We start from the raw sequence: 27,329 nt of genomic DNA on the forward strand, positions 1-27,329 counted from the left end.
ATCTAGCCAGGGCTCATTGAGAGCATGGAGTTGGGACTGGAGACTTGAGCGCCTCCCAGAGAGGGGGCAAGTCAAGGCAGTGCCACACAAGGGCAAGCAGTGTTTGCTCTGATTGGGACTTCTCTGGCTTTGGGGGTAGGTATGTGGCCACAGTTCACTCTTTTGCTCGTCAGCCTTTGAGTGTTGATTCTCTGTCCAGCCAGTGTCAGGTACAAGGTGTGTGTACAGAGAACCCACCGTCCCTGCCTGTGAGAGTTTATGGTCCACTGGGGGAAACAAGTATGACTTGTAATAGAGTGTGGAAAGCACTCAGGACCATCATGTGCAGTTGTACAGGTTGTACACAGCCCAACTCTAAGGGCATCTTTCACATACACTGTGAGATAAATGAACTGTCCCTTCAAGGTGTGATGCACCACCAAGCCCAGCTGTCCACAGTGGCTTTAAGATCCAGACAGGACCACCCCTGTGGTAGGAAGTGAGAGAGAGGAGGTGGTGGGGCCAATCAGAAAAGGTTTCACCCCAAAGAAGACGCTTAAACTGGGTCTTGAAGGATGAGCAGCACATCTCCAGCCAAAGAAGAGGGAAGTGGAAAGAGTATTTGTCCACCTTTGGGGGCGTGAGTCAAGGAGGCAGGCAAGAGTGGGGGAGTGAGGCAAGGGGAGGCTTCTAGGCAAGTGCTCACGTGGAGGGGGTGATGGAGAGAGGGGAAAACAGATCTCAGAGCAACTTGGGAGGTAAGATGGGGTGAGCTCAGAGATGTGTAGGACTTGAGTGGGTAATATTAGGAGAGCAGGAGGCCTGCTTCCGAGTGTGGGGACCAGAGCAGTAGCTGCAGGTCCCTCCGACTGACTCGCCCTCCTGGAGGCCTGCTCACCCCAAGGTGCACATTCCGAGATGACAGCTGGCACTCGGCCCCTGGAGATGGGTCACATCAACAGCATAGTCATACCCCATCGGCAGCAAAGGCCGATGTTGCCTTCTGCCGGTGTTTATACCCTCCAGGGTCATTTATATGGTCTATTTCTGGAGCATCCGTCGCCACTGAGAGGGCACCGGGAGCAAGTACCACATCTGTTTGCCTTCTCAGGGCTCTTGGATGACTGGGTGGCCACTCCCCCCACCCAGGGAGTCCTTGCTTGTGGCAATCTGGTGATTGGCGGGGAGGTGGAGGGGGGGGCTTCTGAGGCTCTTTCTTAGCACACAGGGGTCCCCAAGGAGGAGCTAGGCCAGACCAGTGGTTGCCATTCACTAAGTGATAATTTGCCAATGTCCCCCAGCAGTTATAGATTTCATTTGTCCGGGCAGTAGTTGCAAATTGGATATGGGACAAGCAGGGACAGAGATGTAACTTGAAAACCAAAGAGCTGGAGGGAAATTGAAGAGTGTGGTGCTGCTGGTTGATCAGAGTGTCGTGGGGGGCGGGGGTGGGGGTGGGGGTGCGGGACGCCACCTCGTTTACAACTCTGGCGAAGCGTTTTCCTTGAAGTCGGGTTCACTGAGGTATAAGTCACATATACAGCAGAAGCCGCCCCTTTTAGGGTACAGTTCTTCGGGTTTTGACAAGTGTATATCATCTTGTCACCACCACCGTCAAGAACCAAACACCTCCTTCACCCCCAAAAGTTCCCCGGTGGCCGTCAAATGTCAGCCCCAACCCAGCCCCTGGCAACCAGGAACCTGTTCTCCTTCCTTACAGTGTAGCCTCTTCCGGAATGTCATATAAATGGCATCACGTAGCACGTCTCCTGTTGAGTCTGGCTTTAACTTAGCAAAATGCTCGTGAGATTCGTCCACATTGTTGCAAGAATCAGTAATTCAGTCCTTTTCACTGCTGACCAGTATTCCCTGGTGTGGATGTGCCACAGTTTACCCAGTTCTTTGGGTTGTTTCCAGTTCGGGGTGATTACAGATAAAGGCTGTAAACATTTGCATACCGGCCTTTGTGGGGCCGTATGTTTTCATTTCCCTTGACTACATACCCAGGAGGAGGGTTGCCAGTGGTCATGTATGTTTCACCCTATAGGAACCTGACAAACCGTCCTCCAAACGGCTGGACCCTTTTGCAGTCCTACCAGTTCCAGCTGACCTCATTACTTGTGAAAATTTAAAGAATAAAGTGAAAAGGGTGCTGCGAGGCTTCTGTTGATAAGGCTTCAGTGTGGCAGGATGGCTGCCAGGAGAGGGGAACCAGGGGGAGAGAGATCCGCGGACATTCCGGCCACCCTCATCCCCGGCGACGCTGCATCCACTTCAGGATTCCTTTCCCATCTTAATCTTCGTCGAAGTGCTGTTCGGGCCCTCGCCCGGCTTACTCGTTGGGCCTCCTTCTGTCACGGCTTCCTGTGATGGATGGGTTTTACACATCGGGCATGGAGCCCGAGCTGAGCCCCATACTTGAGATCGGCGACACCAGATGAATCAATGACCGTGGGCAGTTTCCTGCACACCACTGCCTGTGCATGCCGTCTCTCCCTACAGCTGCGCCTGGGGTGTTCTGGGGGCCAGTCTAGCTGGATGGGGGACAGGGAGACGGGCGTTGAGGGGGTGGTAAGCCCCTCAGCTGGAGACAGCCTCAAAGCCCAGGCCAAGGGCTGTCTGGACACGGAGCCCAGCGTGTCTGCCAGGTGCCAAGAGCGTGCTCAGGGCTGAGACCAGCAGGGATGAGATACAGACGGACAGAGTGATCGCCAGACCCTCCCTGGCCTTGGGAAATTGATGGTCCAATTTGTGGGAGGAAATGAGCAACTTACACCCCAGGCCAAGCAGTATTACCAAAGGCAGCATGTGGCAGTTCAGGGATCCATGCCGCACAGTGGCACAGACAGCCACGCCCCTCTCTCCTGCAAGGGAGAAAAGTACCCTAAAGGCTGCGCTGTCGGTTGGGTGATGCGAATTAGGCCGTAAATGACAGTGGGAGCTCTCAGAGTTAGTGAGGAGAGGGGCCACGACCATGCGCGGGGGGCACGACACAGCAACAGAGGCCTCAAGGTCACAATGTGTGTGGGGAGCGGGGGGCACGGAAAACACGGTTCATCTGCGTGAGCCCTGCCAGAGCTGCCCTTGGGCCTGTAGGGGACTCTGGAGGCTGGCCGGCTCAGGGGTCCTCAAAGATCGGGGGGTGCAGAGGAAACGATCAGCGTCCCTAGGCCTCTCTGAGTCCTCCTGAGTCAAAACTGAGGCAGTGGAGGGAGAAATAAGTAGCCCCCCAGCAGCCTGGGGCAGAACTCTGGGTAAACCGGGTCACAGCGATGGGAGAGGGGGCGGGGGAGTGGGGCGGGCGGCTGCCACAGGGTCTGCTGGGACTTACAATACCCTGTGTCTGTCTGTCTGTCCACCCAGGTGCAAGTTCTTCAGTCTGACCGAGACCCCGGAGGATTACACCATCATTGTCGATGAGGAGGGCTTCCTGGGTAAGTGCTTCTCTCCCCAGGGGCTTGGCTGGACTGCGGACGGCAGTCAGTGCCGGCTGCCCGCCCCCCCCCCCCCCCCCCCGCCCCCGTTATTTCTGTCCCCACCTGCTGGTGGCAGAGCTCCCTCCTCTCCTGTGTTCTGGCTGATCCCCTCCCTTTCTGCTCTCGAGACTTTTTCCCAGGAAAGGCCCCAGAGCTGAAAGGGGGCGGGGCTTCCCCAGCCAGGAGTTAAAGCAACCAGGAAGGCAGGGTGCATGCTCCCTGGGACTCCTGCCGCGAGGGAGGCGCTTTCAAAACATCTTCAGTCCTTGTTCGAACAGGAACGTGCCCCAGTCACCATCCTTTTATGATTTCCCTTTATCTTCCTTCCATCTTTTGAATTGAGATAGAATTCACTTACCAGAGAGTGCATCATTTTAAAATGTACAGCAGTTCCGTGGTCTTTGATATTCCCAAGGTTGTGCAGCCGTCACCACTATCCGATTCCAGAACACTTCCGTCTCCCCAGAAAGAAACTCTGTTCCCTCCTCCTCCACACCCTTTTAGTTTTATTATTGAAGTTCGTTATGTTTGTCCGACTCTAAAGTAACAGTGAACGTTCATTGGTGGCGAGTGCTGACCGATACATATTACTTGATGAGAAGGTGTCGTGCTTGTCCTGTGATTATCAATGAGGAACTGAGAGTGGAGGCGGGGAGTTGTGTGTCCAGACTCACCAGCAAAGGAGCTGGACCCCCCGAGAGCTGGTGGTCATTCGGAACTGCTAAGTTAGAGTCTTCCTAATATGTAGAGAGGGCAACAAATCCAACAGTTTTTAAAACCCTAGCCCTACCCACAAGACAACTACTGGTCACTTTTTCGTGGTTTTCTTTCCAACTTTTCTCAGGCGGTCTGTTTAATTTATAGAAATGTTTTCACTTAACATAACAACAAAGTATGCTGTGATATCACAGCCTTTCAACAGCAGCCCTGGTTCCTTGCCCAGGCCCCTACAGTTGGAGTTGAAGTTGTTTTCATTGTCCTCCAATGAGAAATTTATAAACTCTGTCGGTGCGTAACATGTATTCTTATGCAGGTTGATTCCCAAAACGGAGTCTGAGAAATGGCATTGTGGAGTCAGGAGTTGACTGTTTTGTGGTTCTCGATGCGTATTGACCCTCTTTACTGGTGAGAAAGTGAAGCCCCAGGAAGCGACTTCCCAGCTACGCCCTGTTGTCCTCACATGCACGTGGTCTAGGGCACCAAGTCAGTATGGGGGGCTGGGCTCGGCGCCCCACATCCCACGGGCCGCCCATGCCTCCAAGGGGGGGCGGCTGTGTGGCCAGAGCAGGAATGGGGCAGACCCCACTGGAGGCCCTGCCCCTTCGTCAAAGACACCTGTGTCGTCAGTCAGTCAGTCATTCATTCATCAGACATTTTCTTTTCTTTTTTTTTAATATTTATTTATTCAGTTGTGCCAGGTCTTAGTCGCAGCGGGGGGGTTTCTTAGTTGCAGCAGGGGGGCTCCTCAGTTGCAGCAGGTGGGCTCCTCAGTTGTGGCTTGAGGGCTCCTTAGTTGTGGCATGCCAACTGTTAGTTGCCGCATGTACGTGGGATCTAGTGCCCTGACCATTGGGAGCGCGGAGTCTTAGCCACTGCGCCACCAGGGAAGTCCCCCATCAGACATTTCCTGAGCACAGGAACCACAGACCAGAATTGTGCCTTAGCCACAACTCACATGAAGAATGTCTGCTCAGGCAACCCAAGCACATGTTTATTTTCTCATGGGCATTCAGGCCTTTCTGCAGAACTGCTGAGAATCAGGGCACCTCAGATATAGAAGGAACACCCTCAGAGTGTCTATTCTCTGGGAAGGGATATTCTATCTAATCCACCTCCCCAGACCAGTATCTCTGACTAACTCTCTACCTCTGAAGGCAGCAGGTAAGAAAACTCCTTGAGCAGGGAGAGCGGGAGGCTGCGGGACCTGGGGAGCCAGTTTTGCTGGTCCTGGAAGGCTGTGTTTGCAGGAATTGTCAGTAACCAGGGAGCCGTCCTTTGGCTGAGCTGAGTGTCGGGTTATTCTGAGCCAGCCCCTGGGGTTGGGGGGCGGGGGGCAGTATTTACTGAGCACCTGCTACGTGCCGGCATCTTGCTGAGCCCTGGAGATGTAGCCGGAATAAGAGACCCCACCTCTGACCCTGTGAGCCTCAGGGCCTGCCAGCTAATTCCACCATTAATAGTGGAGCTGCCATTGCGGTGGGTGCTGTGCAAGGAGGGTGTGGATGCTGAGAGAGCGAGTCACAGGGGACGCCCCGCCGTGCAGGGGACCCCACGGGAGAGGCCCTCGAAATAGGAAGCAAGACCAGAGCTGAGTCTTGGACCTCCACGCCCACCCCTCCTCTAGTCAACATAGATTAACACATTTTACCAGCCCTGCCGGTGCTTCTGTCTGCAGACACTGTGCTAAACACTGGAAACGACTCTTATGGTCCTCACTTTATAGATGAAGAAGCTGAAGCACAGACATATGATGTGTAGCCTGCCCAAGGCCTCACCACTGGTGTCATTTATGCATGTTTCCATGGGCCAGACCCCAGACAGGGTAAGGCAGGGCAGACCAGGAGGTGTAAGGACCGAGCCTCAGCTCCTAAGGGACTTACAGACCCTGAGGTTCCCTGGAACCATAAACAATGGAGGCGAAGTCTCGCTCTGCCTCTCCCTGAACCTTTCTGAGTGGCTGGAATGGAGCCGGTGACAGAGGGGTCATCGGCTTACTCTTCAGTGCAGGGTAGGTAGGACGTGGGGAAGCAGGTTTAAATTATTAGCCCAGGAGGGGCCCAGCCGCTCTGTGACTTCTGAGTCAGGGTCTCGCTTCCAGGCCGTGACTCCTGGTCAGCACGTCAGGCTACTTGGATATCCATCGTTACCAGAGAAAAAACTGTGTACATATATTTAAGTAGTAAGTATCTCTCGTGCTTACACTATGGAGCTACAGGGGAAAACCATACAAAGTAAGACTCCTGTTCCCCCTCCGCCACTCTTACTGTTCACTGGAGCCCAGCAGAGACATATCACGTCCTGGGATCATTCCAGTGGCCTGAAGGGTAAAGAGTGGAGACCCATTTTACAAGTGAGGAAACCGCCATTTATGTGCCCAGAGTCACTGTGAGTGACAGAGGGGGATTTGAAGCAGGAAATGCTTTCAGGGTGGTTCCAGCCGAAATAAGGAGAAAGTGCCGCTGAGAAGTGGTGGTTCCCAGCAGACCAAGGTCAGGAGCAGCTGAGGAAAAGGGGGCAGGCCCAGGGCAGTCTGCTCTCAGAGGGCAGGATTTGGGGTGGGGTGGAGGCTGCAGTGAGAGGTAGCGATGCTGAGTTTTACCCTCTCACCTCGCTTCTGGGGGGGTTCTCTCAGGAGACTCCTCTTCAGAAAGGGAGTCTGGTCTTGGGGCTGCCCTGGTGGGACCAGGGAGGGATGCTGGCTGTGTCACATGGTATGAAGGATGGTGCCCCGTCTCCCAGCTCTGCAAATGTTGCTTCTCACCCAAGGGCTTCCCTTGGCCGCTGTTAACATCAGCCAGGGTACACTGGTTATTGTTCGCCAACAGTTATCTCCATTGTGAAGCTTTCATGGTTAGAAACCAGCAGCTGTCTGCAATTCACTTGTACGTAAGATGCTGGACCTTTCCTGGGAGGGAGGGGCGATTGTCAGTGACATTAACCAGACAGCTCCTTGTTCGTTGTGGAATTTTAGAGGTTCTTGGCTCAAATGGATGCTGTGTGTCTGTATGGCCAACAGAAGGGAGGTGCGTGTGTGTATTTTGAGCGTTTACATATTTAATGAGCACTTACTTTGTGCAATGCTAGGTGTTATCAGGGACCCAAAATAATAGGAGCAGCAGCGCCTGCCCTGACCTCTGGGTGGTGGGCAGAATCCCAAGTTTGCCGTTAGAGGGGCCCAGTGCACATCGGGGGGCCCCCCACCCGTCACAGTCCCCTTACGTGTGTCAGTGTGGTCTGTAGCACACTTGGGACTTGGAGCCGGGATTGGTCGAAAGACGGAGGGAGGAGGATGTCGAGAAGTAACTCCTGGCCTCACCCAGGGCTGAGAGGGGAAGACCCAGGTTCTATCCAGCCTCTGCTACCTTCTGGGCAAGTTGCTCCCTGACCTGGGGCCTCCGTGGCCTCATCCCTGACACAGGATCACCTCCTTCCCTCCCTCCCAGTTCCGTAAGGTGTGCGTGTGGCCATATGACGTGCATCAGGGAGTCACGTGCCACCTCCACTTTGCGTGTCCACCAGGGCAAACAGTGCAGGGCCCATCAGCACTCCCCGCATCTCCCGCCTAGCTCTGAGCTCCTAATTTACCAATTCAGTAATACCCCCAGCAGGGGTCCCCTCTGCACGAGGTCCAGGTCAGTGAAGGAGCTCGGATCCCAGTCGGGGCCAGTTCTTACTGCCCCCTGAAGCCGACCCGCCCTCCCGGTGAGCACTGATGGGGAATGATGCACACCTGCCTTTGGAGTGTCTCCCGCATTGTGTAAAATAACAGCCTGGCAGCTCAGCCTGGAGCTGAGATTACATCTCCCAGGATGGGCGGAGGGGTGGGCCTTGAGGATGGAGTGCCTGCTGCAGGGAGGGCCGCTTCCCTGGAGAGTCCCCCACATCATTCCCATGACACCCCAGCTCCCGCCCGCCCACCCTGCTCCCTCGGCCTCTCCAGGGCTGCCTCATGGCAAAGTCCTTCCCACGAGGTCTCCGCATTCTATACCCCCAGGTGTGGCTATTTCGCAGTGTTGACCTGTAGTGTATATGCTTCTTATCTTTTCATTCCACTCAGTATAATTTCCCAATATCAGATAGCCTTCAAAAGTGTGTTTTCCCGATACTCTTTATATTTTGACAGTTTTCAAACTTGCACAACCGTTGAGAGCCTACAGTTAACACCCCTGTTCCCTCCACCTGAAACTAGACTTGCCGGCTGGTCACCTTTGAGGACAACTGTTTTCACTTCTTGTCCATAAACGGTGCACACGTACATTTATTATTTAATGGACCACTTGAAACCAAGACCTCGGGACAGCTCACCCTGAATACCTGAGCCTGTATCAGCTAAGAATAAGAGCCCTCTCCTACTTACCACACCTACAGAATGAGACATTAATTGCATAATTAATACCTACCGTAAATTTTATATTCTGATGTCCTTCATGATTGGAAAATGTGTTTCATAGCTGGAAAACCTGTTTTTTAACAGATGCATAGTATTCTGTCACAGATGAACTGTGGTTCGTCTACCGGCCTGGCGTTGACTTTTTGGTAGCTCCCAGGTCTTTGTCTTAAATCCTTTTGGGTTGAACGTTCATACCCATAACTCTTTCTTTGTCCCATGTGTAACTACTCCTTTACAGTGAAATTGTACATTTTTAAACTCTTGATACATTTTTCCCCAACTTCTATCTAGAAACCAACAAAACTCCCAGCAGCAGCATTATAACAGAAAGGCTCTGGCACTTGGCAAGCCCTCGGACGCCAGGCACTTAGCTACACGCTTGATGGGGATTATCCCATTTAATCCTCCAAGCATCTTCTGGAGTCTATCCTGATTTCATCAGCCCAACATTTGAAAACTAAGAAACCAAGAGGTGGTGATTTTGCTCAGAGTCACACAGCCAGGATGCAACCCGCCCACCTGACCCCAGGACTCTTGACCCTGCTGCAGGCAGGGTGGGAGAAGCCTGACAAACTCTGTGCAGAGGACATGACCACTTAGCACAGGAAACCGCAGGTCCTGCAGCCGGAAACGGGGGACTCCTGGGGCGGTGGGGTGGGCTCCCAGCAACAGAGCTGCCGACTTGCTTTCTGGGAGGTGGCAAGCGTCCTTAGCTCTGATAGGCTGTCTTTAGGGTCTTGGATGATGGGCAGTGACAGTATTTCTTTTTTTTTTTTAAAGATTTATTGATTGATTGATTGCTATGTTGGATCTTCGTTTCTGTGCTAGGGCTTTCTCTAGTTGCGGCAAGCGGGGGCCACTCTTCATTGCGGTGCGCGGGCCTCTCACTATTGTGGCCTCTTGTTGCGGAGCACAGGCTCCAGACGCGCAGGCTCAGTAGTTGTGGCTCACGGGCCTAGTTGCTCCGCGGCATGTGGGATCTTCCCAGACCAGCGCTCGAACCCGTGTCCCCTGCATTAGCAGGCAGACTCTCAACCACTGTGCCACCAGGGAAGCCCCTGGGCAGTGACAGTATTAATAATCCCTTCCAGTCTTGGGATGTGTCTACCTTTCCTCTAGGAAGAGCACGCTGGCTCCCTCCTGGCAGCTCCTGGCGGCCCAGCCCCCCAGCCCCGAAGCGGCACCTGGGGCACCCTGAGGCTTGGCCTGGGTGAGGATGGGACCAGGCAGGCCTTCCCTCTCCCCCGGAGTGTCAGGGCAGCATTTGGGGTCCCTGGGGCCAGAAGCAGTGAGCACTGTGGTCTCCAGCTGCTTTGCTGCTCTGACAAAGCTCACCCTTCTGGAAGCTTCAGAGAGGTGACCGCTGACCCAGGGCTGACCACCCTCTCAGTCCAGGCCTGCTGCTTGAAGCACCTCAGTGGGTTCCATCCAGGACTGAGAGCTGGGACCGGCAGGCAGACCACCCCCGCTCACCGGCCACCCATACTCTGAGCAGCATTTGGATTGAGCTGAAATCCTCTGGCCAGTGGCAGCCTGCAGGCTGCCCGCCATCTCCCACCCGCCCACTTCTGCCCCCATTTCCAGTCGGCCTCAGGCCTGGGCTTCTCCGCGGGACCTGTCCAAACCCGCTGAGAGACTCCTCGGAGCAGAGCCTTGGTTACCCTAGCACCCCCTAAAAATGCACATACCCCGGCGCTTTGCGGACTTGGAGGGAATGGCCTTCCCCATTGTATCAGCAGCAGCTTCCCAGCGGCCTCCGCTGCAGAGGACGGAGCCAGGGTTAGAGGTTTGTCACTGTCTGAGCCCAAAGCCTGTGTTCTTTGCCACCACCCTCACGTGCTCGCCGAGGACCCCGCTGCTAAAGATCAGGCCCCCACTGGATTGTGGAGCTCAGGCGGGGGACAGAGGGCAGGCCTGAGGCTGGGGCAGCAGAGGCTCCACCTGCCGGGTGAAGGCCTTACAGGGCCAGTGGAACCACGGTGTCAGAATTGGGACATTGGAACCTCAGCTGCCCGGACCCCACCACCCCCACCCCGCCGCCAACTTTACAGTCCCAAAGCTAATCCCTGCAAGAGGGGTTTTCGCGACACCCCACCACGGGCTGGTGGCGGGGCGGGTCTGGACAGACATGCCACGGTGCCAGAATGAGGTGCCCTCCCCATTTACTGCACCGTGACTTTGAGCCAGTCAGCTTCCCTGTCTGGGCCTCAGTTTCCTATTCTGTGAAATGGGGCAGGGACTGACTCCTGAGCCAGGTCTATAAGCAAATGGACAGCGTTCTGCACTGCTGGACTAAGAATTCAGAGAAGTTGGCAGTGTCTGGGGATGACACTGGCTCCCCCAGGGCCCTCTGCCTGATCGTGGGAAGTCGGGTATAGGAGCGTGGGATGATGTCGAAGGCCACCCTCCACCTGGGGTCTGGCAGTGTGACCAAGCCCTGACCACAGAGACTGAGCTGGGGGTGGGGGGCCAGGGGGAGCAGAGAAGGTCGATGGGTGGGAACAGGGGCCTGGGCAGAGCAGAGGGGCAGGGACAGCCGCCTCGTCCCTCCTCATCCATTCTTTGGAGCCTCCATGTGCCAGGTGCTGAGAATAGCAGAAAACAAAGCCGACCGAGACAACCGCCCCAGGGCGCTGGCATGCTAGTGAGGCCAATTGTAGACTTGAACTAGCCCGCTCACCCCACACGGCCATGGGAATTTAAAGGAACCAAAATTAAGTACAACTTAAAATTGTATTTCTTCTGTAGCACTGACCACGTTTCAAGTGCTCCGTAGCCACATGGGGTAAGTGGCTTTGGACAGCGTAGGTATAGACCATATCTATCATCCCAGAAAGCCCTCTGGGACAGTGCTGGTTCCCAGCGTCATGAGGACTTTGGCTTTTACTCCAGAGAACGTGGAAAGCCACTGGGCAGTTTTGAGTTGTGAGGAGCTTGGAACAGGCAGGCAGAGGCAAGTTCACAAAAGCTGACATGGTCCTGATGTGTTAGCATGCGGTGATGGAAAGGACCCCTCCAGAATTTTCCTAAGAAGGCTTTTGGGGTTCTGCCCTAATGAAAAGTGAAATTTAAATTTTTTATTAAGTATATTTATTAATAGTTTATTTATTAGTATATTAAAATGGTGCTTCAGATGACGGAACCATCAAGGCACCCTGGCCCTCGGTGGCTCCTGGGGCTGTGTCTTTGCTTAAGATGGCAGGGTTGGGGGCTCACAACACTGCCTCCAGAAGTCCCCTCCATGGCCAGTTCCAGACCCCTTAGAGTTTCAGAATTGAACTGGGACGCTCAGTTCTAGGAATGTGTTTCCTCTGGCGGTCCTGGGGCTGAGAAGTCTCTCTTCTGACACCCCAGATGACAGGTGGAGAGACTAGATGTGGAAGCCTGAGATCAGGCTTTCCTCCTGCTCCCCTCCCAAACCCCTTCTCTTCTCTGGGAAGCAGCCTACCTCTCCAGCCAGCCTGGCGGAGGACTGGCCCCTCTCAGCCAGCAGGGCCAATGGGCTCCGTAGGCTGTGGTTGCCATGACGACCTTAGCTGGGCAGGTAGGAGCCTGGGTGAGGCTTCCGGAGCCATCTTGCTGAGGCCAGCACAGCCCAGCCCAGCTTCCCTCAGGCAGCATCATGATCGTCACAGCCCCCTTAACTCACCAGTGTCCGGGCCCCTCTTCTCATCGCCCCCCTTGTTGGGGACCTGGCCCTTCTTCCCATGTGGTGCCCAGCATAGAGCATAACGGTCTGTTTATAAGTCAGATCTGGGTTTGAATCCTGGCTCTGTTATTCCCTGTCTAAGTGATCTTGGGTAAGTCACCAGCCCCTCAGAGTTCTGGTTTGTCACATGTATGGGGTGAAATAACAGTCCTCGTACGGGGTGGGTTTGAGCAGGCGACTGTGATGTGTGGAGAGTTCCGTGTGCAACCTGTGCTCCGTTCTGTGGCCGCCCGTCCGCGCAGCCGTGCACATGTGTGTACCATGTCCCGTGCACAGCCTCCCCTGGGTACTCTTTCTGCAGGACGGGGTGGAAGGGATGGTCTTTGTGAGCTAGTCAAGGAGACTGGGCGATCACTGCCGCTCCGAACCTCCCCCACCCGGCCCCTGCCGGTGCCCCCGCCCCCAGGATCCCCAGGCTCTCAGGAGGGACTTGGGTGACAGTCACTGCCCACTGGAAGGTGGCAACCTCAGGAGGCCTTCTGGAGCTGAATGTGCTTCCAGAGGAGCCTGAAGTACAGGTCTAATTGAAGCAGGGAGAAAAATCCCAGGCCCCCCACCCTGTCTTCTCCTGGCCTCCCCTCTACCCCCCAGCCCCTGGGAGGTTCCTGGGAACCCAGTTTGAAAACCATGGGACCCGGCCCACCAGTATAAGGTCATGATGGCAGCACCTGGTACCCAGAAAGGTAGTGAGAACCAGAAATAACAAAACTGTTACTGCTGAGTACTCATCACTTCACAGCAGGGGAAACTGAGGCCCAGCACAGCCAACCCCCTTGTTCCCATGGTCCCTGCCCTGCTGAGCTGCCCGGCACATCCAGAGTCCTCTGAGAGCCTTCCCTGCTCGGTCCTCCCAGGATGGGACCTTTAAGGACGATCCCGTCCTCCTTTGACAGATGAGGGCGCTGAGGCCCAGAGGGCAGGCTGGCCGAGGTCACACAGCTGGGGCCCATCAGTCATAAGCCGGCCTTCTGTGTCCCCCTCCAGAGCTGCCCTCCTCGGAACACCTGAGTGTGGCGGACGCCACCTGGCTGGCCCTCAACGTGGTGTCGGGTGGCGGCAGCTTCTCCAGCTCCCAGCCCATCGGTGTGACCAAGATCGCCAAGTCGGTCATCGCCCCGCTGGCCGATCAGAACATCTCTGTGTTCATGCTGTCCACCTACCAGACGGACTTCATCCTGGTGAGCAAGCTGCAGCCCACGCCCAGGCAACATGGGCACCCCCTCGGATGTGGTCTGCAAAGTTTGTGCCTCTCCCCGCCCCATTTCGTGATCAGCTCAGAGAGAGGTCAAGGGTACCTTAGGGTCATCAGTCCAGTGTCAGCATGGCCCTGGCTGGGCTGTAGCCCCACCCACTGCCTGCCCTTTGCGTGGACCATGCTGGGTTTAAGCTGGAGGCCAGGAAGTGAGGGCTGGGGGCATGTGTGGGTGGGATGCCCTCCTAGCTGGATGTCTGGCTCCCCCAATCCCATACCCCTCCCCTGGGGTGGCAAGTGTGTCTGGTCATGGAGCCAGCGGCATTTCCTGGCTACCGTGTTATTCATGCTCTTCTCCCATAGGGCGTGGCCACCCTGGAGAGTGTGGGCCTGAGAGGGGCAGTGAAAGGTGTGGGCACCACACACAAGAGGGAGTGGGGGAGTGGACCTGCACCTCCTGGCCCTCGGCGCGGTGTCTTCTCCCCTCTGCATCCTCCCTGCTGCCCCTGGGGAGGCATGTGCCCCTGGTCCCAGGCTCCCGTCCCAGGACAGCGGGAGGCAAGGACAGGGGAAGCTCGTTCTGGGGACAGAATCTCAGAGTGAAGGGGCTGGTGACCCCAGGCCCACTCCATCCAGGGACCATGGTACACTCACTCTTTGACTCCCCATCCCCAGGTGCGTGAGCGGGACCTGCCCTTCGTTACCCACACCTTGTCATCAGAGTTCACCATCCTGCGGGTCGTCAATGGCGAGACAGTGGCAGCCGAGAACCTCGGCATCACCAACGGCTTCGTGAAGCCCAAGATGGGTGAGTTGGGGGAGGGGGAGGGTTGGGCAGAGACCTCAAGAAATTACCAGGTCCTGCCCCAGGGCAGCCCCATTCTCAGAGCATCAGTTGAGGGCCGGGCATAACACGGTACAACAGTCCTGATCAGACTCTGTTCCCAAGGTCTAGCCAGGGCAGTGGATGTGGATGCAGCCAGCAATGACCAGAGGCCACTCCTGACCCAATCCAGGCTATCAGGGCAGGCCTGCCAGAGGCAGTGACTCTCAAGCTGGAGCTTGGAGCACAAATAGGAGCTAAGCCAGGTGGTGAAGGTTGGGAAGGGCGTTCCAGGCAGGCGGCGTGGCACGTGCAAAGGCCCGGGGGCCTGGGGGTGGGCCTGGAGGATCAGGAGAGCTGTAGGGGGTGCTGGAGGCTGGAGAAGCGACAGGGGCCAGGTCTTGCAGGGCCTGCAGCCGGCCTCCCCAGAACAGCTGCCGGCTGACCCCACCCCTCTTCCCGGGCCCTCTCCTGCCCCACGATGCTCCTCTTCTCCCGGCCTCAGCACCCCTTGTCTTTGTGCTCTCACAGTCCAGAGGCCCGTCATCCACCCTCTGTCCAGCCCGAGCAACAGGTTCTGTGTCACCAGCCTGGACCCTGACACACTGCCCGCTGTTGCCACACTCCTCATGGACGTCATGTTCTACTCCAACGGGTAGGGCCTCCTCGGGTGTGAGGGGCTGCAGGGTGGCCAAGGGGAGACACGGCTCTGTCTAGTAGCCCCAGTCTGAGGGGGGAGGCACAGACCTGCCCTGGGAGCTCGTTTGAGAAGCGAGACATGGCTGTACCCCAGATCCCCATTCTAAGAGGGGAGAATGGCGTTCCTTGGGAACCCCAAAACTTGGTGAAGCCCTAGGCCCACATGTGGATATAATAAACACCCCACTGTCACCTGAGCTCCTAGGGCAAGCCCAGTCACTTGAAGAGCTGGGAACTCAGGTTTTTTCATTTGGTGGACGACAGCTTTGCCTTTTTCCTCAGGGCAGATTGTTAAGTTTGGGCCAACACCAAGTGGAGCAGGGCCAGGGGCCAGTGAGCTGACAGTGACCATAGACTGTGCCCTGAGATGTGGGCCGTCGCAGAGACAGAGAAGCCACCCCCAGGAAGGGCAAGTGTAGCCTGTGCCGAGGGCGGGATGGGTCTCCAGAAACGTGAAGTGTGGTGTTCATCTCTGTGAATGCCGTGGAGTCACCCACACCTCACAGATGCGGAGACCGATGAAGGTAGTGCCTCAGGGCCCCCCAGCAAGGCAGGATCAGAGCCACGACTTGGCCCGTGCTCTTCCCAACACCCCCAGACTGATGGGCGGGGCAGGGGGGCCTGGTGGGGCTTGGGGTGCAGCAGGGGGCCCCACTCCACCCCTCACCACCTGCCCCGGCCCACAGAGTGAAGGACCCCATGGCGGCCGGCGATGACTGTGGCCACATCCGCTTCTTCTCCTTCTCCCTCATCGAGGGCTACATCTCCCTGGTGATGGACGTGCAGACCCAGCAGAGGTGAGCCGGGCCCCGGCGTGGAGGCTTGTGATGGGCTTATCCACCCACTTGGTCCTAATAAGTCCCTACCCCAGCCCTTCACTGCAGGTGAGTGGCCCCGGCTTACAGATGACAGGCCACTCAGAGACAAAGGCCTCAGGTCATCCAGTGACATCCAGTGCTGTTTGCCCCTCACCCCCCCCCCACCCCCGTCTGCAGCTGGGGAGGGGTACCCTGACCAGCCTGAGCAAAGGGGGCAGTTGTTCCAAAGCCCAGTCCCAGCTTTGCATTCCTGCTCCCCCTACCCACCCCCAGACGAGGAAGGCGCAGAGTGGGTGCACTGAGGGCTTGGGAGAGTCCTTGGGGCCCCTGAGCTCAGGCCAGACACCCCCTTGCTCTGGCCCTACATCAGTGCCCAAGGACAGGGAATGCTCCAGGGAGGGCTGGCAGAGGGGGCACCGTTAATATCTGGGGATTAACATCGCTCGCTCCCTTTCAAGGTTTCCTAGTAATTTGTTGTTCACGAGCGCATCTGGAGAGCTCTGGAAGATGGTGCGGATTGGAGGACAGCCCCTAGGATTTGGTGAGCCCTGGGGGGCTGGGGCCGGCATTGCCGAGTGCCGTGCATCTGTACCCCTGGTATAGATGGGGAGACTGAGGTCCCCACAGCCCGCGCGGTCCCTTGACCAGTGGGTGACAGGAGGCACTGGCCTCGGAGGATGGAAGAGCAGCTTCAGCCAAAGCACTCTTCTCCGTCCCCCGCCCACTGAAAAATTAAAACCTGCTTATTATTAGAACAGTGGGAACATGATAAAAATAGAAGAGGAAAAAAAAAAATCTCTCCTTAGTCCCACTGTTGACAGGGAATGACTGTTGTCATTTTTAATGAGTTTTTTTTTTTTTTTTTTTTAACACAATTGCCGAATAGCTCACAGTAAAACTCGGACATCCCAGCCCCTCACCCTTTTCCCTGTGTAACCACAGTGAGCTGATCCCCCAGGAGAAAATTCACAGGAATCCCCCAAGACTCAGTCTAGCTTCAGTCTCCACAATTGTCCAAACTGTCTTTGGTAGATGGTTTTTCCCATCAGCATATTCCAAGGGGCCACGGGTCTCAGACGCCTCGGTTAGAAGGGCCACACGGTACCGATTCTCCCGGTGCTGAGTGTAGGCTGCTGGCCCCATTGTGATGATGGCAGCGAGCTTTGTCTTGATGAGACATGGTTTCTTTGGGCTAGACTTGTCAGACCCAAGACCTTGAACCCGGAAGACGCTCTTGGTAAATTACAGGACGTTTGTTTCGGGGAGCGCCCCTCAGCTGGCCCTGATGGGATCAGTAAACCCTGATTTCCCATAGAGTGCAGAATGTTCCAGATAAAGCTCAGACTGCTCCAGGGGCCGTGGGGTCAGCCCCGGGGGCTCTGCTTCTGGGACGGGACATGAAGGTGGGAGGGCATTTTGATCTGAGGGCCGCAGGTCGGAGAGGGAGCCAGGCTCTGCCGCCTGCCTGTGGCTTTCTCTGGACAGGGTCGCAGCTGGACAGCACCCGGCAGGGCTGGACAGCGCCCCCTAACTTTGCTCACGTCAAGGCCAGAGCGAGAGCCATCCCGGGGGCAGGACAGTGGGCTGCTTTCCGCGGTGCTGGGCAATGTACACTTGAAGGCTCCTGGTCCAACCCTGGGCTCCGGCCTGTCTCTCGGGGCCACCTTCTCCACAGACCCCAGCATTTCTCCCACCCACATTTGCTGCCCAGTTTGGGGCCGTGGGGTTGTGGAGACCCAGTAGCCTAGAGGCAAGTTCACCAGTGAACTTCTCCCATAGGAGAGGAGGCTCCCATAGAAGGAGGCTGAAGGAAACCAGGGTGACCTTGGGCAGGTTGCTTAATCTCTGAGCCTCAGTTTCCTAGTCTGTAAAACAAGGAGGATGGTAGATCCTGCTTCAGGGTGGTGCGAAGCCCTCCATGACGTGTCAGTTACACTGAGTGCTCAGCAAGCAGCAGTTGCTGTCACTATCACATGTAAGGACATGTAAGGCTTGGAGAGGGTTGAGGAAGGGAAGGCTTCCCGGAGGAGGTGGCTCCAGAGGTGACCGGTAGATGTTAACCCGGCTGATAGGGAGGAGAGGGCAGCACCAGCAGAGGTGGGTGTGATGCAGCAGTGCCTCTCCACGGTAGAAACAGTGGAAAAGGGCCTCACCAGGTCATCACAGGCAAAGGGGCAGGCGTCACCGGAGACTCAGATGAGAAGCAGGAAGTTGTGCATATCAGTTTATCTTTTTTTTTTTTTTTTTACTGAAGTATAGTTGATTTACAATGTTACGTTAATTTCTGCTGTACAGCAAAGTGATTCAGTTATAAATACATATATATATATTCTTTTTCATATTCTTTTCCATTTTAGTTTATTACAGGATACTGAATATAGTTCCCTGTGCTCTACAGTAGGACCTTGTTGTTGATCCATTCTATATGTAATAGTTTGCATCTGCTAACCCGAACCTCCCACTCCGTCCCTCCCCCACCCCCTCCCCCTTGGCAACCACAAGTCTGATCTCTGTGTCTGAGAGTCTGTTTCTGTTTCGCAGATAAGTTCAATTTGTGTCATATTTTAGATTCCACATGTAAGTGATATCATATGGTATTTGTCTTTCTTTTTCTGACTTACTTCACTTAGTATGATCATCTCTAGGTCCATCCATGTTGCTGCAAATGGCATTATTTCATTCTTTTTTATGGCTGAGTAGTAGTCCATTGTGTATATATGTACCACATCTTCTTTATCCATTCATCTTTATCCATTCATTTTGACATTCATCAAACGTCAGTGGACATTTAGGCTGTTTCCATGTCTTGGCTATTGTGAATAGTGCTGCTGCGAACATTGTCGTGCATGTATCTTTTCGAATTATAGTTTTGTCTGGGTATATGCCCAGGAGTGGGATTGCTGGATCATATGGCAAACGTATTTTTAGTTTTTTGAGGAACCTCCGTACTGTTTTTCATAGTGGCTGCACCAACCATGTGGGAGGGTTCCCTTTTCTCCACACCCTCTCCAGCATTTGTTATTTGTAGATTTTTTTAGTGATGCCCATTCTGACCCGTGTGACGTGATACCTCATTGTAGTTTTATTTGCATTTCTCTAATAATTAGTGATGCATATCAGCTTATCTTTTTATCCCCAGCTTTGGTTCAAAGTTTACCAAAATACACTCAGTATAATAATATTACAGAAAAAAGAAAGTCAGGTTGAAGGGAGAATCGAGGTGGGAGAGTAGATGAAACTTGAATCGTCTTACCATCTGCAGTTGCCCTGGGCTGTTTTGAGCGGCCTCACAGGCGGGCGACAGGGGACACAGTGTGTGAAAAGCAGCGCTGTGAATCTAGCAGGCAGCAGCTGGATCTACCTTCCCGGGATGTGGAGGGTTTTAGCGCCAGGCTAATAGCTATAAATAGCCCTGCAAGAAAAATAACTTGAGAATCTGAAAGATTCTAGACTGGCGAATTCCATATGTTTTAGACCACGGTTTGCAGGAAATATGTTTTCCATCACAGCCCAGCACACACATACACAAACAACTCTACGGTTTCACAAAACTGCGCTTGCTCTGGTGCTGAGCTGTTTGCCCTTTCCTTTTCTGTTGTCATTTTATAAAACCCTGGTTACCAGCCTTCTAAATTGATGTCCCAAATGGGTCACCACCCACGGTTTGAAAGGCACCATTCTAGACCCTGATCTCCTAGCCGCCGCCCCCCCCCCCCCCCACCTTTTACAGAACTGAAAATGAATGTGTCTGTAGCTAAAGAATCTTAGGACACAACCGGTCACCACGTAGCAGCACAGACAGTCGCCAGAAGTGCAAGCACGAGGCCTGTGCAGCCACCAAAGGGGCCCATGGGTCCAGCCGGGAGCCCCGGGAGACCAAGCAGAAAGCAGGAGCTTGAGAGACCTGTAGGGTCATGTCTAGGTCCCAGGGTGGGCTGACAAGCAGAACCAGGGCCGGGGAGTGAAAGGGCGCCGGGGAGGCTGGGGGTGGGGGAAGGGTGAAGCCCAGGTTGATGCCCAGGCTCTGGCCCCAGAATCCCATGGGGAGCTGGTGGCCAGATCTGGACTCTCCCACCCGGTCGGGACAGCGCTGGGGAAATGCATCATCGCCAGAGTCAGAACAGTAGCTTTGAGAGGTTGTGCTGATGGAGAGAAGAGTGGTCCTCAGATCCTGGAGGTCTTCCTGTAGGAGGAAGCTTTGCATGGTGCCTTCAAAGCGGGGAGGAGGGTGGAGGAGAGGGGAGAACCATCCCCAGGCAACCCCAAGGCCACCTTATTGGCTGAGGTTTGGAGGAGGCCAGAAAGCCACTGCTTTGGAGATCCAGAAGGAGAAGGAAATGACATTCCTCGTGATCAGATGCCTGACACTGCCTTTAGGACAGGCAGGGACCTTTACCCAGTGGGGACTCCGATGAGCAAACTGAGGCTCAGAGAGAGGAAGTGACTTGGCCACGTCATCTGGCTAGAAAAGGGCGACAAAAAAGAGGGCCTGAGCCCACGTGCTCTTATCGCCACGCTACCTCCAGCTCTGTTTAGGGAACTCGCAAGATGGCCAGGAAGATGAGTCCAAACTACGAGGCACGGGAAACAGGCAGAGGGTGGTCACAGTTAGACAGAAGTGGCTTCTGTGGAGCCCTGAGGATGGAGAGCTCACTGCCGGCCAAAGAGATCAGAGAAGCCTGCTGGATGGAGGGGTGGGGAGTCTCTGGGAAGCTTGCGGGTACAGGGCGGGCACTGCCAGCGGAGGGAGGGGAGAGGCCAAGGCTGTGCTGGGTGGCCGGGTGGGAGGAGGCTGAACGTGGTCCCCGCCTCTGTCCCCAGATGAGTGCGGCATCGTGGCCCAGATCTCCGAGCCCTTAGCTGCTGCTGACATCCCCGCCTACTACATCAGTACCTTCAAGTTCGACCACGCACTGGTGAGTGTCCGGCCCCGGCCCCCAGGCAGGGCAGGCGGGCTCCAGGGGCTCACGGGTGACTGCTTCCCACCCCCTCGCAGGTACCAGAAGAAAACATCAATGGCGTCATCAGCGCCCTGAAAGTCAGCCAAGCAGAGAAGCATTAGAAGGCCCTCTTCCGCTCCTCCCCGTCTGCCCCCCAGGCCTGGGCCCAGCCCCACCCTGAAGATTATTCTCGCAGTATTTCTCAACAGACTGGAAAATCGGCCCCAGGGCCCCCAAGGAAGGGGTCCCTAGGACACGCCCCTGATGGCTGACCCCGCCAGGCCTGTGGCCCAAGCCAAGGCCTCCCCGTGCCCTCCTGCCTTCCTGGAGCCCCCAGACCCTCCAGAGAACCGCCCCCCCCCCCGCCTCCTTCCCCCACCCGCCTCCTTCCCCCACCCCTACCCCAGAAAATGATGTCTGAGGCCCAGGGAGCTTGTGAGCTGACCCACCTTCTCCTCCTGCCTCGCCCACGGCCAGGGGCAGACGCCAAAGGAAGCTGGCGCCTTCTACAGGACACTGGGAGTACCGATTCTCGGGTCGTCTTGCGGGGCTGGCTGAGCAGGGCTGAGGTCATGGGGCCCCGGAAGGCCCTTGTGAGGGTAGGGGTTCTGGCCCCTGTGGTCACTGGTCTCTGGTTCCATTGGCTCTGGGCTGGTTCCTGCAGAGTAGAGGCCAGTGGGCCGCCCTCTGGTCGTGTGCTGGTGAGGCTCCAGGGGGGCACGGGTGGGGCCCTGAGCTGGAGGGGGACCCCAGTCCCCCAGAACCTGGCCTGCCAGCCACAGGGCCTGCGCCCCGACTCCCAGCAAGACTGCCAAAGGGGCCTGTCCAGACCCTCCCCACCACAAGCGCTCAGTCCCGGGGGGAGGGGGGTTCCCAGGAGACCCACCAGCCTGGGGCACGAGCTCCTGTCCCCTCTGCTTTCCCTGGACCCTCCTGGGGCTGGCAGAGCCTCAGGTTCCCCTAAATGGGGGCAGCTCCAGCGTTCTGGGCCTGGGGTTTCTTAGGTCACCCCCACCTCCCCAGCAGTTAACTAGACCAGCACAGGGCTCCCCCGTTTTCCTGCCCCGCCCCGTCGCCCCACTTTTGGGGGAAAGTGGAAGGCCTCTGCCCCCAACTCACCTGCACACCCACCCCTCGGTCCAGGGACCGTGGCGTTCACGAGTACTTGACCTGGGAGGCAGCTTATCTGAGCCTTAATAGAGAAAACCGTACCTTGTTTTAGTTTCTTATTTAATGTATTTGCACCCAGGCTGCAGTTGGCAGTAGTTTCAGGGGATGGCCCGCTGAGTCTGTCGGGGCTCAGAGTGTGACACCGCTTGGTTGGCATCCTGTGTGGCTCCAAGGACAAGCTTGAGGATCGGGAGCTGCTTCCAGGGGTCTCGGCCCTCCCTTTGGGCAGAAAGCTGGGAGCAGAGGTCTGCTTGTACAGGGGTCCCCGGGGCATCCCCCCACGGAGCTGCCAAGGCAGAATGGTTCTGAGCATCGGCGGGGGCCCGAGGGCCGCAGGGCGGCGGGCAGCCAGGTGGCAAGCCAGCCCCCTCGGAGAATGGGGTGACCCCCGTGCCTCCTCTCCAGCTGGGGGTGTTTTCCAAGCAAGCAGGACCTGCAGGGTCCTCGTCGGTGCCCGGGCAGCAGCTGACACGTGCTGTCCCTGAGAAGCTCGGAGGAGAAGGGACATTCTCTTGGGCTGGTGAAGCCCCACCCACCCCCATTCTCTGTGCCGCGCAGGACCCTCTGAGCCATGGAAATCCACCAGGTGGGGAAGCTGTCCGTCTGGATCCTTGCAGACGTTCGGGGCCCAAGTACTGATTCGGAACCCACGTGTTTTTTTAAGTTAATTCATTTTGCACAAAACACCAAAACATGTCAATTGTTTGCTGGTTCCAAAACGGGGGTGTCCACGTGGGCAGAGCAGCACTTCACGCCCCGAGTCCCCTTACTGTCCTTGGAAGGCCTTGATTTTTCCGTGGCACGCCCTCCAGACCCCTTCCTGTCTGTCCCCCCCTCACCGTGTCACTCCCCCACCTCTCCTCCCTGCCGAGCAAGTGTGTCGGCCCCTTGACCCCCAGAAACGTGTGCTCCCTAGACCCCCTAGGACGTATATTGTACACACATATAAATACCTGTGTTTTATGTTGATATAGATATATACTGTAAATAGCATATATACTTGAGCAATATATATGTTAATATATACTGTGTGAGCGTGCACACGCGTGTGTGCGTGTGTGTGTGTGGGGGCGTGAGGGCTTCCGCCCCGCGGTGTCTGCCGTGCACACAGGCACGTTTTGAGCCACCATATATTTTTAATTCAAGTATATAGGCAATACGATTATTAGAGAAGCCGGCTGGCTGCCTTGGCCCTGACTTGAGAGAAAAACTAAACCAGCGGCCCGGGAACTGAGCTCCGGGGCGGGTGTTGAGGGTCCCTACCCCCTCCTCCCCGAGTCTCCCTTGAAAGCTGGATTCGGCCCCTTCCTGTAATCCCGTTGGCACGACCAAGGCCCCTGGACACCCTTATTTTATTTGGGGGACAGTGGCACAGAGGGAGGAGCAGCTGGAACAGGGCAGCCCCCTTGCCGGCGCTCTCAGCCTGAAGACCTGGGCCAGCTGGACGGGCGCCCTCCGGCTTTCCGTCCAGGTCCGCTCCCACAGCCCCATCACCTGATTTCTGTCGCTTTAGAAGCCTCAGGTTCTTTCCCCAGGTCGCCTCCTGGGGACTGGCCCCATCCGACTGAGAAAGGGACGGATGGATGCCCTTGACGTTGTTTCCGGGAGGGGCTGGTGCGAGGACACGGCTCTCTGGGCTACACAGGTGTGTATCCAGCTGGCAGGGCGGGAGCCAACACCCTGAAAACCTGCCCCCTCTATTTCCCACACCCCCATCCTCCCGCTGTGTGCAGAGGCCGGCGCATCCTCGGTGCCTGTGTGTGCCCGTGAGTCAGCGGTTGGGTCTCCAGCAATCTGGGGGAAGAGGGAGTGGTCTCCCCGATGGCTGGCTGCCCCCAGCCATCTCTGGCTTTGCTGTGCGCAGGGGTCCCCAGACCCCCAGAGAGGCGGCCTGAAGAGGGTGCCCTGTCAGGCTGAGGCACTCTAGGCTCTGGCTTAGGGGTGAGCAGGGTGGCCCAGGAGCTGCCACCTGGGCTCCAGGTGTGTCTTTGAGTCTGTGCTGTTCCCTGGTAAGAAAAGCTCAAACCTTCTAAATGCTACGCTCGCTCCTCACCCGCCCCATCCCTGCACACTGCAGAGCGGCGCGAGGTTAAGGTAGGGAGAGCGAGGGAGACCAGGAGCCATGATCACCCACTTCACCCCTGCCCCCAATTACAAAAATCTGCCTCTTTGGCTCAGCTCTCAACACGGGCGCCCCTGGTTCCTAAGAAACCCCATTCTCCCTCGGCCCTAGTCCTGACCCAGCAAAGAGTTGGGCAGTGCCCGCTCTGCACCTCTTTCCTCCACAGGGGTTTCCAGAGCCCCCCAGGAGGCAAGGCCTACACCACTGACCTCAGCCCAGGGCACCCATCCAAGCAGGAGAGGCACATAAGGCCTCCCTTCCCCAGGATTCTGGGGGTCCAGAACCCCCCAAGCACCAGCATTCTCCCCCCTCCCATCAACTCCGGGCCACAGGCCCCTGGTGGGAAGGGAGGGACCGGGTGACCCGGAGCTGGCCGCTGTGGCCTCCCCATGCGGGCAGCGTGGCCTCGGTGACCAGTGTGGTGTCCAGAAGATGCATGGTCAGTTGGGGCTTGTACCCTCTGTGGTGACAGAGGCTGCCACGGAGCTCAGGAGAGGAGGCTCGGGGGGGATAGGAAGGGCCAGGCCCCTACCCCCAAGCCAGCGGTACCATTTGCCTGATAATCAAAGATGAACCTGCCCACCCACCACCTGCCCCTTCTGGCCACACTTCCCAGCCACCCTGAGCCACCTTTCTGAGCCTCTGGATCTGGATGTGGGCACAAGCAGGGCCCTTCCCAGCCCCAGCTAAGAGAGGGGACCTTGGGGACCTTCCAGGTGGTAGCGCTACAGCCCTGTGCTAGGAATTTTTGATGCTCCTTCCTGAGTGAAAATTGTGGCAGGGGGGCGGGTAGGAAGGAAGCACCCCCAGTGTATCTGTGGCCAATGTAAGCCATGGCTGGGGAGCAGCCAGCCAGGCGCTGCCGTTACGGCCGCCGAGAAGCGGAGTTGGTGGTTGGCTTGGCAGGCAGAGCTTGGGGGAGGACAACGGGGTCTCCCAGCGGTGGAAAGACAGGGGCTTGGGCTTTTCAGGTTTCCTGGGTACTGTGCCGAGGCAGGGGCTAGGCCTGGAGGGGGCAGTAGCCCTCTATTCAAGGAGGCTGCCTGGGAAGAGAGCCACCAAGATGGCGCATGTTGGTCAACCAAGATGGCAGACGGTGGTCAGCCCAGCAGAGGGTGGGCTTGGGAAGAGTGGACGGGACTTGTGAGGGGAGTTGAGCCCTGGTATAGCTAGATGCCTTTTCTCACATGCCAGCTCTTTTCCATTCTTTCATTTTCAAATTAGAGGCAGCAAAAGGACCCTTTTCCGTAGACCGAGGGAGAGAGAAAAGCTGTGGGCTGGGCTATGGCCTTCAGCTTTGAAACCCACGCCCTCCTGGGAAGCCTGCTTTCTTGGGAGGGAAGGATGGGAGCTGTTGGCTGAGGCAGCCTGCTGTCCTTGGGGCTGAGGGCACCAGGATGGCCTGGAGTACAGGTAGAAGCCTGCGGCCTGGCCCGTGCTTTCGTGGGCAGCCTGGTGGGGAGGGAGCTTGTGGCTCTCGGTTCTCGGTGTGGGAGGCTGTGAGCGCGGCAAGTGCTGGGCGTCAGAGCAGTGTTCTGGGCAGGACCACACGTGTGTATACGCACACGTGAGCGTGAGCGTGCGCGTGCGCTATGTCACGCACCCTAGTGTGGATGCGAGCACACACGTGCAGAGCCCAGATCCGAGTGAAGGGACTGGCTCGTCCGGTATTTCGAGGCCTGGGTACGTTCTTACCCCAGGGCCACGTGTAGAGTTGAAGGGGTGCGGGCAGCAGACCTCGAACACAAGGCAGCCCCGCCCCCCTTGACTTTGCTGAAACTGCTCTGTGGACGGTGGGGGCAGGGGTGTCCGTGCAGGGGCTGTGCTCCGCCCTGCAGAGGCCCGGAGGTCCGTGCAGCCAAGGGCTAGACCTGCTGGGCGGACTCCTCAGCAGCAGCCAGTCCTGAGGACAGTATTTACAGGGAGGGGTTCTGGGGGCTGGTGCCCCTTCGCCTGCTGGGGCTCGTCCATGAAGAGCATCCAACAAAGTTGGAAACCGGAGTGGAGGGCAGGGGGGGTGGGTGAAAAACTGGCCAAATTCAGGTCCCAAGGCAGAGGCCAAGCCCAGTGCATTTTCCTCTCCACTGCTTCAGTTTACCTGTTCAGAAAATGGTCCAGGAAGAGCTGGGCAGGGTTGGCTCCAAAACTGGGGGTGGGGAGGAGCTAACAGCAAACAAAACCCCAAGCCCTCCTCTTGCTCTTTGCCAAAATCATTTCCGTTATCCTGAGATGGGGGTGAGTGGATGTTGGCTGCACAGCAGGGCTCAGAGGGGCCTCTGCCCTGCCCAGGGTTTCGCCTTGGGGGTCTGGCCCTCCCCTGGCATGCCCCGGGTCACCAGCAGTAGCAGCGGCACTTGCATCTGTCCCAGGGTCTGGGCGAGGGGAGAACTGGGCAGCCCTGTACCCCAGGCCCTCACACTTTCTTTCTTTCTTGAAGAAACACAAAACCCTTGAGATTCATGTACTGTATGACGGAGAGAAAAAAAGTACCTAATGTTCCCCAAAAAAAGACAGTATATTTTGTACTTTGTAAAGTGTTCATTAAAATGGAAGAAAAAAATGATGTTGGCTGACGGCTGTCTGATTTTGTGCTGATCCAGGGCTACGTCTCATCTCTCTCCCTTCTCCATACTGTGGGTGGGGGAACATAGGCCAGGAGCTGGGAGGAGACAAAGCAAGAATCTGAGGGAGGAAATAGCCCTGAGAGCGAGAGGGGCTGTATTAGTTACCCAGTGCTGTATAACAAGTTGCCCCAGAATGTAAGGCTTGAAATGATTATTTGTGTGCCCTGGTTTCGGTGGGTTAGGAATTTGGGAGCAGTTTGAGCAGCTTGGGCTCAGAGTCTCTCACGAGGCTGCAGGCATCTGAAGCTCGGCTGGGGCTAGAGGGTCTGTTTCCAAGGTGCTTAATCCACATGGCTGGCAAGGTGGGCCTGGCTGTCGGCAGGAAGCCTGTTCCTCCCCACGTGGGTCTCCGCTGCTTGAGTGTCCTCGTCGTATGGTGCCTCGCTTCCCCCAGAGCAAGGGATTCAAGGACCAAGGTAGGACCTACCTAAAAAAAAAACAGTTTTTCTTCTAGCTTCAGAATTCATGTACCATCATCTCCATCATATTCTATCGTCCTGCAGCCCAGCTCTGATTTGACCCTGGAGGAGACCACACAAGGGTGTGAAAACCAAGAGGTCAAGGTAACCTTGGGGGCCACTTTGGAAACTGGCTGCTACACTCAACCATTCCTCCCCAGATCTGTGGCAGAGGTGGGCCTGGGGGACTGGGGACCCCTGGAGCAGGA

The 27,329-nt window shown here is 56.4% G+C and overlaps 1 protein-coding gene across 1 annotated transcript in view; it reads left to right on the forward strand.

Moving 5' to 3' along the window:
* CASTOR2 (cytosolic arginine sensor for mTORC1 subunit 2) overlaps nt 1-26,601 on the forward strand; it is a 59,616-nt gene extending 33,015 nt beyond the window's left edge. The window contains exons 2-9 of the mRNA XM_068565794.1: nt 3,343-3,413; nt 13,259-13,452; nt 14,142-14,274; nt 14,821-14,944; nt 15,675-15,785; nt 16,265-16,347; nt 20,628-20,722; nt 20,803-26,601. Coding sequence (XP_068421895.1) covers nt 3,343-3,413; nt 13,259-13,452; nt 14,142-14,274; nt 14,821-14,944; nt 15,675-15,785; nt 16,265-16,347; nt 20,628-20,722; nt 20,803-20,868 — 877 coding nt within the window. The 3' untranslated portion in view covers nt 20,869-26,601. The remainder of the gene's footprint in view (nt 1-3,342; nt 3,414-13,258; nt 13,453-14,141; nt 14,275-14,820; nt 14,945-15,674; nt 15,786-16,264; nt 16,348-20,627; nt 20,723-20,802) is intronic.
* The last annotated feature ends 728 nt before the right edge of the window (nt 26,602-27,329 follow it).

Source organism: Eschrichtius robustus, chromosome 16 (assembly GCF_028021215.1).
Source record: "Eschrichtius robustus isolate mEscRob2 chromosome 16, mEscRob2.pri, whole genome shotgun sequence".
Taxonomy (NCBI): Eukaryota; Metazoa; Chordata; class Mammalia; order Artiodactyla; family Eschrichtiidae; genus Eschrichtius; species Eschrichtius robustus.